At 36.0% G+C, this 13,833-nt stretch overlaps 2 protein-coding genes across 4 annotated transcripts; one reads left to right on the top strand and one right to left on the bottom strand.

The window, feature by feature from the left end:
* Positions 1-215: 215 nt before the first annotated feature.
* On the bottom strand, positions 216-9,137 carry pea (ATP-dependent RNA helicase pea). The gene is made up of 20 exons (XM_090159742.1): positions 8,968-9,137; positions 8,745-8,830; positions 8,432-8,608; positions 8,290-8,366; positions 7,954-8,209; positions 7,787-7,885; positions 7,607-7,717; positions 7,341-7,541; positions 7,194-7,278; positions 6,405-6,505; positions 6,186-6,333; positions 5,932-6,113; positions 5,485-5,865; positions 5,318-5,404; positions 4,949-5,254; positions 3,747-4,100; positions 3,578-3,658; positions 3,384-3,512; positions 1,552-1,928; positions 216-552 (listed from the first exon to the last, which is right to left on the bottom strand). Exons 1-20 carry the CDS (start codon positions 9,059-9,061, stop codon positions 330-332), a joined length of 3,555 nt encoding a protein of 1,184 aa, XP_090015868.1. The 5' UTR covers positions 9,062-9,137; the 3' UTR covers positions 216-329.
* A 1,144-nt stretch (positions 9,138-10,281) lies between these two features.
* Positions 10,282-13,303, top strand: LOC149925904 (F-box only protein 42-like). Of its 3 annotated transcripts, XM_090161095.1 has the most exons (11): positions 10,282-10,312; positions 10,373-10,448; positions 10,511-10,690; positions 10,764-11,104; positions 11,167-11,342; positions 11,405-11,501; positions 11,567-11,623; positions 11,680-11,805; positions 12,055-12,179; positions 12,235-12,551; positions 12,624-13,303. In XM_090161095.1, the coding sequence occupies exons 3-11, from the start codon at positions 10,567-10,569 to the stop codon at positions 13,190-13,192; spliced, it is 1,932 nt and encodes a 643-aa protein (XP_090017221.1). In that variant the 5' UTR covers positions 10,282-10,312; positions 10,373-10,448; positions 10,511-10,566; the 3' UTR covers positions 13,193-13,303. The 3 variants fall into 3 exon arrangements, with proteins under 3 accessions (XP_090017221.1, XP_090017219.1, XP_090017220.1); XM_090161093.1 differs by having other exon boundaries at positions 10,284-10,312; positions 12,235-13,303; XM_090161094.1 differs by lacking the exons at positions 10,282-10,312; positions 10,373-10,448 and having other exon boundaries at positions 10,504-10,690; positions 12,235-13,303.
* Positions 13,304-13,833: the final 530 nt, after the last annotated feature.

Below are 13,833 nucleotides of genomic sequence, written 5' to 3'. Positions count from 1 at the left end.
CGCCTATTGACACCCTGAGAGCATGGATTAAGGGCCACTGTCATTTTGGCAATGGTGTCAACCAAAACGAAATGAAAAAAATTAACTGAAGATTAAGTTTATTATGATAAATATATCATGTTCTTACCGCGTTGTACCAAAAACAAGTTGCTAAAGCCCACACTACAAAACGTTTGAATAGAAGACCAAGGGTCAAGTTTTAAAAACCAGTAAAATATTGTATAGAAAGTCATCATTTATTCCATAAATATGTTATATCTTAGGATGAATGGAGCGGCTTAACAGTTATTTACAATGGTAAATTAAAACAATAAACGGTGGACATCAAATTAGTTTCTCCTTCGTCTCACTCGTGATATTCTCCAGGCATTGGGTTCCTCGTATTTGTTGTACAATGGTTCCAGTCTCAACTGCTTCTTATGCTTGCTCAGCTTCGTCGGATCGGCGAACTTATAAAAAGCTGGTGCGAATTCCACCATCCACTTAGGGTCGATTGTGGTGACTTCCCTCATGTACTCCTTGGTTGTAAGCACCAATTCGTGATACACCACCCTGGAAAAATATAGCATTTTTACTCAATAAATTTTGGATGGATTTGCTTTAGGCGAATTCACAAATTACATGAGATAAACAAACATTTAGAGCTAAGCCATAAAAGGTTCAATTTTAATGCTTTTATATATACTAGATGGCGCTAATTTAAACAATTCTTAAGAGTTCTAAAATGACAAACCATAGGTAATTAGAGGTCTTCAGACAAATACCATTTTATTGGGATCAAGCGAATATCAAATATTTGTGTTCTACCGACGTCAAATACCAAATCGAATATTTATCATGTTGAATGGTTTAGTTGAATATTTTTGTTGGAAAAAACAGGGCCAGTTATCTGATCAAACATAAAATATTTTTCTAATGAAAAAAATTTTAATTTTTCTTTAGTTTTATTTAGCTGTTGTAGAAAATTTCAAAACACTCCAATTAAGCCACATAAAACCACAAACTGAAACTGAGCAATCAATTTAAATAAAAAAACAGTTTTTAAACCAGTTTTGGTATTTGAAATACCAAATTTTTTCTACCAATCTTTTCGGATATTAAACTTTTTGAACAGGCAAAACAAATATTCAAGGGTTATTCGATTTGACAAATCATTTACTCGACTGAATTACTTGGCATAACCATATATTTTGCACACCCCCTGTAAGTAAACTATAGGCGTACTCTTAAAACTTTTTCAGCGAGAGTTAAAAATGTCACCTTGGGAATTTGGTAATTTACCATGAAATAAATCACAAAGAGGGAATTTGGTTTTTCAAGTAATGGTCAGCCTACCCCATTAAGACACTGAGCTTTCCAACCATCTGCTACTCATGTATGTTAACTTTTTTACTCGAAAATTAAACTATTTTTCTTGCTTTACGGAAATGGATTCGCAGTTAAGCCAAAATAAATATGGTGAATAACAAATAATTAGTTTTTTCAACACCAATGCATCCTTCAGGGGCCCAAATACTTCTAACAGTAACTTAAACATTAAATTGTACATACCACTCTGGTTGTCTGTTGAACAAAGCACTAGAAGGATGAATATACACAACTTGACCATCAACTAAAGTTCGATAACCTTCTTGAGGGTCCTTTTTAGAGGCATTTCTGAAGAAACCACTGCATATAGCCTTCTGAACACGAGCCGTATTCTTTCCGCAAGACACTACATCCAACTTATGCCTGTCCATTATGCCGAGCAACTGTTTACGAACATCTTGAGCCCGTTTCAGAGTCCTGATCTGCACAAAGTTCTCGTAACACCAAGCATTGGAAAATTTATTATTTTTCCACGAGTTGTACACTGCCAAGAGTGTTAAATGATCACCTTCAGCTTGGTTGAATTTGGCTTTCTTCTGATCGGCCAACGCTTGTTTATCCTACAAATTTAAAAGTATTGCAATAAATAGGGTTGTTCAACGGTGAGGTGGCGGAGTGATCAGCATTTTCGCCTCGCAGCGAGAGGAGCCAGGTTCAGTACCAGCTGGTGGCACTGGGTGAAAATCGGAACCACTCCTGCGTTGAGTTTGCAAGTTCTCTCCCCACTAATTAAAGGGGTTTTCCCAGAGTTTGTCAGTTTCCCCTTTCCATAAAAATTTGTAAATGTTAACGGTAGTAGTGGGTGTAAGGAGTTGTTGGCTCGCTTGGCATGAAGGGGTTACCACCTAAGTTAAAGGCAATAAAAGATACTAGATGAATTTGGCCTTGGGTATTATCCTAACTGATTATTAAAAAAAAAATAGAGTACGTTTCTTATAGAGATCTACTATGCTCTTTTTGACTCTTCGCTTTCTTATGGTATTTCCATATAAGGAAATACTTCTACTGATAACTTAAAGCAAGTGCCAGCTCGATATGAAGCAGGCTTGGAAATAAGTGGTGGTCACTGGGTCAAAGACCAGTTTATTAATTGCTCGGACCAGTTTTTTTATTCAAAAGCTAGGGGTTCACTGATACAGTGTCCAGTTTATTAATTAAAAATTATCTACCGTATTATTAACCAACTGGTCTACGTGACCACTTAAATAATTCAAGAGTTGGGAGTCACTGGCCAAATAGACCAGTTTAGAAATAAACCTTATTTCCAAGCCTGATATGAAGTAGCTCTTTTTTCAATAGATGTCGCTAGTGTTGAAATCAAAACAAGATATTTAAGCTACAATACAATTTACAAAGTACCCCTCACTTGACTGCTTTGTAAATTTGACAATAAATTATGGTATTTTTAAACAATACAAAATATGGGATATATAATTTAGGTTAAAGTCCACTTAATAGACTATAAGTTGTCTAATTATAATATTCTACAATGGTTCTCTGACAATGTTATGGTTTCGCTATTTGGAATTTTAGCTTCCTTTGCTATTAGTAGATGGCACCATGCTGTCTAATAAAGTCGTTTTTCTAAGAATATAATAGATTCATTGCCCCTGAAACTAAAACCTGCATAAGTGATTTATTGAAAGTGCCCTTTCTTCTGTGTTTTTTACAGGGTTAAATATGCTGGAAAGTTAAATTTACAATATTAGAAGTCACTTTTTAAGAAAAAATATAAAATAAAAAACCTTATACTAAGTACTAAAAATCTTTACATAAAATAATTTTTTAATACTGAAATTTTTATGTAAGGTGTTAATGTGGTAATTAATTGTTTAAATTTGATCTTTTTTCAATTGTATTATTTAATTACTGTGTTTTTTTATGCAACTGTTTAAAATGTGTTTATTATATAATTGTTAAAATTTTTTTGGAATTTAAAAATTTGCATGCACGCGGACAAGTTGCTTTACAATATATAAATTACTATGCATAATGAATTGAATTGAAATACTTACTTTTGGTCTGTAAAAAACATTTTGCACTGAAAGCATGGATACAACAGTCAAAATTTCCTCACTACACGACAAATGTACTGACATAATAAGCATTTTGGCCAAGTTCGGTTCCAAGGGAAATTCAGCCATCTAATTAACATTTAAAGTTCATTATTGTTCAGTTAAAAACAATATTAAAACCTAAAAATACTTACTCTACGTCCCAATCTTGTTAAAAGGCCTTCATCGTCCAGAGCACTTAAAGAATGTAATTGTTCCAAAGCCATAATCAAAGACTATTGAAAAATAACAAATTACATTAATTTTTGGCCTTAACCTTACCAAAGACCAATCAATGCACCAATTATAAATAAAAATAATTACTTCGGTAGGTGGTGCATCCATAAAATCAAATGAAAGCAGGTCATTAATACCCATAGCTTTCAACTGCAGCACGGTGGATGCTAAATTGGTCCTCTGAATCTCTGGAACAGGGGTAGTTAACATTTCGTCTCTGTAGGCTCTCTCTGTATAAAGTCTGTAGCATTTCCCAGGGCCTGTACGCCCAGCCCGACCAGCTCTTTGCTTAGCTTGAGCTTGAGATATTGGAGTTACAACGAGAGAATCCATTCCAGTTTTGGAATTATACACTTTCTGTTTGACAAAACCAGGATCAACCACGTAGTAAATTCCATCAATTGTTAAAGACGTTTCCGCGATATTCGTTGCAATAACAACCTAAAATCAATGAAATCAATTTGTATAATGACTGCATTCAGTAACTCTCAATGAAGTATCTGAAAAATTATTTTCGTTAAGACCGTTGCTAACGTGACACAGGATCTTGTTGAACGCTTTATACGCTTGTTGTAAATTTTGTAAAATATCGTCTGTTGCAGCGTCTGCAGCTAGCCTTACTACGTGCTGCAATGTCACGTTACCGTTGAGCAACGGAAGAACCTGCTCTTACAGCCCATGACTTTGTTGCTCAACAGCCGTGCAACGTAATGTCAAAACAGAAGTAAAAAAACCTGTTCAGTATTATTATTGAAAGAGGTGGCAAGCAACCCCTAGCCTGTGACTTCAGGTAAAAAGTCCTACTTCCGACACAAATTTACGAATCTGTTTGGCCGAGATGTTGAAGAAGTCATGCGTCTCCAACCAATGCATACCAAGTGTAGCCAACATGGTCAGTGGCAGCCATAATGTTAGTAGGCCAAATGGCCAGGCCCTTATCTGGTGTGGGGTTAGTATAAAAGGAGATAAGCAGAGAGAAGCAGTGGTTAGTAGAAGTCAGGAGTGGTTGACTCCCAGCTAGCCTGCTAGTCAGTTATAGTATTTCCCCCAGTGGCTGCAAGGTTGTATTCCTTTCTAAGAAGTATTAGTATCTCATTATAATAGGATAATTATTGTGTAGTCCGTTCTAAGGCCTCCAAAGGCACGTTACCCAACCTTCTAGAGTAAGGCGGCTACCCGTTCAGTAAAAAACCGCTGACCATTTAGCTTAGCGCTGAGCTTTTTAAGAGTTACTGAACGCAGCTAATATTTGCTAAACTCCCTATTTTATAAGCACAACGGTAACATACTTTTCTGGAACCAGGAGGGGCAGGTTCAAAAATTCTGGTTTGCATTTCACTAGGAAGGGCAGAGTACACGGGCAAAATGATCAATTCAGGAACTTCCGGACCCAGGGATTTCATCCTTTCGTAGAGAATCTCGCAAGCAGTGTCAATTTCTTCCTGACCAGTTAAGAAGAGCAAAATATCACCAGGTGGTTCCGTCAGGTGAATTTGCATGACCGTAATCAATGATGCGTCTAAATAGTCAGTTTCAGGTTCCTTTGTGTACAAAATTTCGACAGGGTACGTTCTTCCAGGAATAGTGAAAATAGGCTACAAATCAATAAAAATTTTAATACATCTCAACATCTCTTACAAATTAACTTGATAACTTACAGCTTCATAAAAATACTGGGAAAACTTCACAGCATCTAAAGTGGCTGAGGTTACAATCAGTTTCAGTTCTGGTCTCTTTTTAACAGCCTGAAATCAACATGGTTTAGAATAGTGAAATTAATAAAGAAAAGTTAGAAACAAAATAAAGTCGGCGAAAAATGCCTTACTCCTTTGAGTAGACCAAACAGGACATCGGTGTGAATGGTTCTTTCATGGGCTTCATCCAACATGACCACAGAGTAGCCTTTCAAATCTGAATCCACCAAACATTCTCTCAACAACATACCATCTGTCATGTATTTGATGGCTGTTTCAGGGCTGGTGCAGTCTTCGAAACGAATTGTGTAACCGACTTCCTGCCCTAGCCGACAACCAAATTCTTCGGCAACTCTCTTAGCAACAGACATTGCTGCGACACGCCTTGGTTGAGTGCAGCCAATCTTGCCCCTGCTTGTAAAACCAGCCTCAGCCAAATATTGGGTTATTTGAGTGGTTTTTCCCGAACCAGTTTCACCAATTACAATTAAAATTTGATTATCAGTAACAGCCTAAATTTTGAAAAAAAAAATTGAAGTAAAAAAATTTCTAATATTTAGAAAAATTAAATGACTTACTTTAACAAGTTCGTCTTTCAGCCTATAAATAGGCAATGTTTGTCTTTGTTCCAAGATAGTTAGTTGCGTTTTCTTTCCATAAGAAGCTTTTGACCCTCCAGTAATGTGTTTCTTCCATTCTGGTAATTCCTGGCCCATCAAACCAATTCCTCTCATATTGGCAGCTAGAGTTCTACCCTCAGCTATGGAAGTTTAATGTTAAAAAAAAAGAGCTTGGAAAACTGATAAAAACAGAAATAAACGAATATTAATACCATCTGGCATTGGATCAATCCAATGTTTATTGAGCCCTGTTGGTATCGAGTCCATATCAGCCTCCCTTTGCTGTTGTTTCTGCTCTCTTCTCTCTTTGGCTAAGGCTGACTGCATCATGGCAGCTTGCGCTAGTGAACCATCCGGATTCTAAATTAAATTTGAGCTGTTAGTTATTGATTTATGGTTTCCTTTGTACAACAATGCAATTAAGTACTTACTTTTACAATTCTAACCGGACTTAAATCTTGCGTATTTGCTCGTCCGTGACCTCTAAGGAAAGACGGTTCTTCTTCCACCAGCTCTATCTCCAAATCCTCATCTGCATTGATTAAAAATTATATTGAAAATAACAGTTTTATAACAAAATTATTAGGCATGTGTGAGTCTTGATTTTTGAGTTTCGAGCCGAGCTTCAAAATTTTATAAAGCTTTCGAGCTTTTAGGCTTAACTTAAAAAGTGGTTTCAAGTATTAGAATAATTAGCCTTAGCTTAAAAAGGGTGTTTCTAGTACTTGAATAATTAGGGTTACAGCTCTATCACTAGGTTCTACTATTTCTTCAATAAAAGAATATTTACTGCAGGATCTTTTACGTTTATTTGTAGTCATAGTTGTGAATTAATAACTGGCGACACAAGGTATTACAACAAGAAAATAGTGGACTGTTGAACTGCCAAACAGATACGGCACCCCACATTATGTAATTTATGGTTTTGGTTTCGTTTTCTACGTATAAAATTAGTGACCAATCAGAAACAACTAGGAATTGTACCTCACTCAATTAAAGAGGGGCCAAGGGAATTTTTTTAGTAGCTTTCCCCGCCATTTTTAAAAGCTCGCGAGTAGTGCTTAGGCAAGAATAATAGTTTCGAGTACTCGAAAGTTAAGCCTAGGCCTCGACTTTTCAAATTACTCGGCTCGAAGCTCAAGAAAAAACTCTAACAAAATCTATTACTAGCACATACCTACAGTTTTGAAACCAAATTATTTAAAATGTTTGAATCTTACCATCATCTTCATCTTTAGGCATAATTCCAGTTACTTCGTCAAAATCAGGAAGCTCAGATTTATCAATGCAATTTGCAGCCATCATCTACAATCACATTAGGTTAGTAAAATATTTTAAGAAAGATATACACTTTGTTTTTAACTTACTTGTTTGATTTCCCACTTTTCAGGAGATGAAATTCGTTGAACTCTTTTTCTATTGTCCATATCGTCCTCATCAGGTTTGGTCAAAAGCGGTAGACTGAAAGGACGATCTGGGTTCCTCATTTCTTCCTCAGATCTCTGATCATTTCCAGAACCACCAGATCGAACTGGGTTCAAATCTTCACCAGATTCTTGATCCACATCCTAAGATTTAACATTATTCAATTTATTTTCATGACAAAACTTCAAAGTGGAAAAGATTAACGTACTTTCATGGATAAACTTGTTTTTTGACCAGTAAAAGATAGAACTTTTACTTTAACTCTCTGACCCCGTTGCACTACATCACTTACATTTGTGACCCGTCCTTCTCTTCTTAACTATAATTTAAAATAATATATTAAAACTAATCTTAAACATGATATTATATTACATTAAAGATAAATTACTTGAGAAACGTGAACTAGGCCTTCCCATCTTTTTCTCAAACCTTCAAGTTGCACAAAACAGCCAAATTGCATAATATTTGCAACTTTTCCGTTGTATATCTAAAGAAAAGGAAATATTAGTTTTAAAATGTCAAAAATTAGGTGAAAAAAATAAAAAAATGACATACTTGTCCTACGACAGGTTCAGTTGGTAATGGGGCTGGTTTTTCATGAGAACGGTCTCTGTGTCTTTTACTACGATCTCGGCTCCTTGATCTGCTTCTCGACCTCCTACTTCTATGATGTTTCCTATCTCTAGATCTACTACTGGATCTATCCCTTCCTCTGGGCGAGTGACTCCTGGATCTATGTCTTCTTCTCTCTCGACTACGACTTCTGTGTTTTGTTCTAGTTTCAGGCGACGTTGCTCTTACTTTTTGGGGTCTATTATGTCAAAAACAAATCATAATTTTTATGAAAAAAACACTTAAAAAAATTATAGAAAAAGCAATGAAGAAAATTACTTTTGCTCTGTAGCTAAAGCTTCCAATTCTGCAAAAGCATCTGCTACTATTTTCTCATCTTTATCATCTAACATTGCCTAAATGATATTACAATCAATAGTTTTGTTGAAACACTCAAATAAAGTACAATTTTGTTACATACCTTGATATTTGGATTATTTGGCATTGCTAAATAAGGAAATTTTTCTTTCTTCAATTCCAAATCAGTTTTAAATGCATATGATGGTTTTCTATCAAAAACAGGTTTATCATCTTTAACATCAGAACTCTTTGGCCTCATATGTTGAATGATTCTTAGTAAATTAGATGTCAAAGAGTCCTATAGGTAGTGAATGATAAAAACCATACATAAATTTATAATATTGATTATGAATAAAACTTATTAAGAGCCGCAGAGACTAAAAAAAACATTGTTTTTTAATCCTTTACATTGCAAACTTAACAAGAGTACTTACTGAAAACTCTGCACCATTCTTTTCCAGAGAATCTCGGAATTTCTCAAACGTATCGCTTTTATTTGCCAAATCAATAATAAATTCAGCTAAAAATATATATTACAAAATTAATTTTAATAAGAGACATTTACACTTACAAGTTAGTTCACTAAGGTTCACTATACTTTCAAATGTTAATCATAATAAACAGTAAGCCTTTGTATTTTAGTTATTACGGTCTTACCTAAATCTTTATCATTTAAGCCCAAATGGTTTTCCAATTCAGTGCAGACTTTCGATACAAGAGAAAGATACTCAAGTTTTCTTATTTCTTCCATGATTGCCGAAGTTTAAACTTATACTTAGTTGAAAACTAATTTTAATTTATTTTTAAGAAAAAATACGTCGCCATTATTTTTCTAGAAAACTATTTCTAAGCAAAGATAATAGACCTCATACCCTATCATAGATCTCTATATACCCCTATTTTCGAAATCACTGCCTTGCGCGTTGTCAATAGCGTTTACTCATTTCTTGCCGGAACTCCTAAAAACTTCGCTCTATAGCTACCATGGTAACCAACTATAGAATGATAGCGTCTTACAGAATAGAGAATATAGATATATTCTCTATGCTTACAGCGACCGAAACAGACTTGGAAATAGCGGGAGTCCTGGGGCCAATGGCTCTTTAAAAAAATCAGGTGGTCCTTAAAATAAATCATTCGAAAGGGGGCTGCGGGCCACCGGGGCCCCCAAAAAATTTCCGGAATTTTTTTTTTACGCCGTCTCAGAAACGGTGTTTTATTACCACTAGTCGAGAGCGAAATCTAGCGTTAAAGTGAACGTTTTAAAGTCAATAAATGTTTCCGTAAGTAACGTAACCAATTTTTATTCTCGTATTTTCCAACCCTATTTTAAAATTTTTCCCCATTTCAACCCCCCTAGGCCAGTGGCCCTCACTAAAAATTAACTTAAGGGGGCCGGGAGACTGTAGGGCCCCCGTTGAAAATATCCCTATTTCCAAGTCTGGACCATTGAGTTGGGAATAAATAGAGGTACAACTAAATCTGGCTGGCGCGGGATCAATTTCATTCCATAAGGAGACTTTATCAACTTTATCGTTCTACCGTGGCGGCATCTGTCTCTAGTGGTGGCAACTATTAAATAGTAAGTAATTACTATAGACTAGTTTAAACTAACCATGGTTAAATTTTGCATTTATGGTGGCAACTATATTGCAATTGAATTTTTCGCGAATCTGATGCGAAATTGAAATGTATTGATTTCTCGTAACAAACAAACCTTTGAAGTTGTTTAAAAATAATTTTATTATGTCAACACGATCCTTTTTAACTCAAGTTACGGTGAGTTAGCTAATAATTATATATTTTTAGCCATATAACTTTACAAAATATAGATGGCGCTACCGCCTTATTATAAAGATGAATTTCGTACAGTTTTATCAGAACAGGTCCCGCGTAACCATGGCAACCGAAATCGTAATTGTAATTCTAGCAGCATTATTCCCAATTCAATGGTCTGGACCGACTCGACCGAGACCTATTTCTAGGAGGTCACTTGCCGGAAGTGGGTAATCGCTTCGCTACCAAAACCGCCAATTGTAAATATCTCTGAATTCGAATATAGGGTACGAAGTTCTACAAGCTTTCTTAAAGAGAAAGACTGGAATTGTTGCTGCTTTACGACATCTATTGGGAAATGTGTAAGCTCTTCTTGTTTGCTTTTTTTGAACCGGAAGTGGAGTAATGTTGGTTTTTGTTATAGCACATAGCAGAGGCAGAAGAATAACCGCGTTAGATCTGTCAAAATTTAATTAAATAATGTATTTATCCATTGAAGATTTACCACATCCAATTATTGAGTATATATTCAGTTATTTATCTCCGTATCGTGATCTAAAACAATGTTTATTAGTAAATAAAACGTGGTATGATCTTGTAAAAGGTAGGTTTTCAGAAATGACATTGTTGTCTACCGAAGCTGGTGTCCCATCTCCTAGAACCTTTTACAATTTTAGGAACAGTTCGTACAATTAGAAGAGATTTTCACAATGCTGTCACAGCTCGCAATGTATGTTGGGAACACAAATATGCTGAAGATACGCCAACTATTTCTAGACGATACTCTCACAGCTCCTGTGTTTCGCGTGACTCCATGTTTGTATTTGGAGGATGTACAACAGCAAGCACTACTTTCAATGACCTATGGCGGTTAGATCTAGGATCGCGCACATGGATTAGACCTTTAGCTACAGGAACTTACCCACCACCTAAAGCTTGCGCTTCGATGGTGTGCTATAGTGATAGCTTAATTCTATTTGGAGGGTGGACCCACACTTCTCCGTATCCTTTGCATCAAGTAAAAAATGCAAATCCAGCAAAAATAAAAATTTGGGTGTTAATATCATCTAAATTTTTTAGGCCTGGCTCATCTTTAATCATTTGCACATTTATAACACCATCACTAACAGATGGACTCAAGTTTTGACCCCGACAAGTTGCCCGGGTATGGCTGGCCACACAGCTAGTATGATTGGTAGTAAAATGGTGGTGTTTGGTGGTTTGCATTGCCAAAGTGGTTGGGGACCTTTCGCTAGGTTAGTTTCTCAAAAATGTTAATTTTAGCTTCCATCACTAACAACATGAATATTTATTTAAGCTCAAATGAGGTTTGGGTTTTGGATGTGACCAATATGTCTTGGTTAAAACAGAAAACCACATCACCCACACCTCTTCCAAGATATGGCCATTCACAAGTATAAAATTAATTGAATAAAAAAATTCTCAATTCCATTATTTAAAATAAATTTTTAAACCCAAGATTACCATTGATGATTGTCATTTGCTTATTGTGGGAGGATGTGGCGGCCCCAACAGAGTAAATTTACACCATTTAACGAAATTCAGTTTGAAATTAAAATTAATTTTTTTTAGTTATTCAATGACATATGGCTCCTGAAAACAAGCACCGACCCAAATGGAATTTGGGAGTGGAAAGAAATAGAGATTCAACAAAAAGAATGTTCAGCACCGCAACTAACTTTCCACCCAGCCTGCATTGTACGATATAATACTTATTAACACGTTATTTTTTATCTGGCTCTAAGTTCAGACATCTGGGAAATTTTAATTTTTTCAAATGTCTGGACTTAGAAGGTAGCCTGAGCAAAAAGATGTTTGAAAAATGTCAGAATACCAGGCAGTAGTGGTGAAGTAATTTCTCCCAAAACCTTTTTGGAAGCTCATATAAGACATTTTAACTTTTAGTAAGCAAAAGTTTTTAATTTGATATTTATAACTATTTTGTAGGTGGGCACCAAAGTAGTTGTATTGAGCAAAGCTCAATGGTCAAGGACATTGCCATCATGTTTGCCCCAACTTTTGAGAGCCCCAACTCGATTGTGGATACCACTCCAAGCTGAAAACTTTGCCAGGTAATTATTAAATTTTAATAATATGTAAATGACCTTACTTATATATTTATTACAGGCCTCCAGTCCCCAAATTTTCATCCGAAGTTCCAGAACGGGAAACAAACATAAATGGAAAGAAAGGGGTTTTGAAGCGCTACCTCAGTCGTACCTTAGCTAGAAAAGGCAGTAATACATCTAGCAGTGACGATGAAGAAATTCATTCCACTAAACTGCCTCCCAAGAAAGGAGTCTCTTCTCTTTCTACCTCAAATGATACCTCGTGTGCCAGTACTTCCTCGCAAGCGAGTGATAAACTGGTGAAGGAAATGGTTGAAAAATCACCAAGCTTACCTTCATTATCTACGCAAAATCATGTTCCTGTTGTTGAAAACTGTAACCTCTCGTCCACTCTTGACTCTCTTTCAACTGCTGATCTAATCTTACATCCAAATATCTCTCAACCAGTTAGTGAAAGCTCTTCGTCTTCTTCCTCTACAACCTCCCTTTCCGATATGCCTGCTTCATCTTCTACTTCCACATCTCCAATTGACAATTCTCAAGAGACAAAGCCCTTGACAAATGCTCCAAAATTGGCAATCAGTCGCCCAACCCTTTCAATTCGCCCTAATGCTCGACGCAACCGTCAACGACAGTTGGAAGGCCTAGACAGGATGGAACAGCGTTTGCGTCACCTACGATCCAACAGTGTTCCCCGCCGCGTTATTCCAAAGGCAGCGTCTTTAGAAAGTTGCTCTCTAAATGCTTCCCCGCCTAAAAATCCCATGTGCCTTTACGTTTTGGACATAAGCAAAGTTATAAATGAAAATCAAGTGACTTGGTTGCCACCTCAATACCAGTCCAATTCAGGATTAGAAGAAATAATATTGTATTCTCTAGTTCTTGGTAAAGGAGAACTGATCATGTTTGGGGGAATTCAGAAAGATCTTAATTCATACACACATGAAGGTGAGAAAGTACCCCAAATAGTTTCTAATTCTCTACACTTCATTTCCGCTTTCAAATATGTCATTTAAATTTTGCATTTTCCCGTACATTGAGATATTAATTTTGCTAGCAACACCTTAATAACGTGAGAATCTAACATACATTTAACTATCTCTATTAAATTTGAGAAAATTAAACGTTGTGCCTCAAAATGATTAGAAAGAAACTGGTGCAATTTATTTCGTAACAAAGTAGTCAAGCCAAAATAATCCTGGTAAAACCGGTTGGTAGGCTTATATTAAATTGTTTTCCACATGGTTACTAGGATCAATGAATTTTGGAGCATTATGTTAGTCAGATAGTTTTCCATTTGACTGCTCTAGATTGCTCTGATCAACATTTGATGTTCTATTTGCATGCTCAGATCAAGTCTCTCGGGTGCTCAGATCGCTTAAATCAATCTGCCAATTTTGACAGATCAACGGTTCAGGATCGGAGACAATTTTTTTTTTTGATTTTTTGGCAAAATGGCAGACCCGAAACGCAAAAATTCGAATTACTAGCAGGCGAAAAACCACAAAGCACGGGAATATATTAATGGCATGTTCCATTTGCAGTTTTACTCTAGCCGATTGGGAGGATTTATGACATCAGAGACAGATTCGGAGTGAATCTCGATCAATCAAATGGAATATACTAAGAGATTAGGGAAGGAATGAAATAGCGTTTA

This window comes from Leiobunum rupestre, chromosome 10, assembly GCF_980474605.1.
Source record: "Leiobunum rupestre chromosome 10, qqLeiRupe1.1.hap1, whole genome shotgun sequence".
Classification (NCBI taxonomy): domain Eukaryota; kingdom Metazoa; phylum Arthropoda; class Arachnida; order Opiliones; family Sclerosomatidae; genus Leiobunum; species Leiobunum rupestre.
Note: the sequence above shows the minus strand (reverse complement) of the source record. Positions and strands in the feature narration are given on the sequence as shown.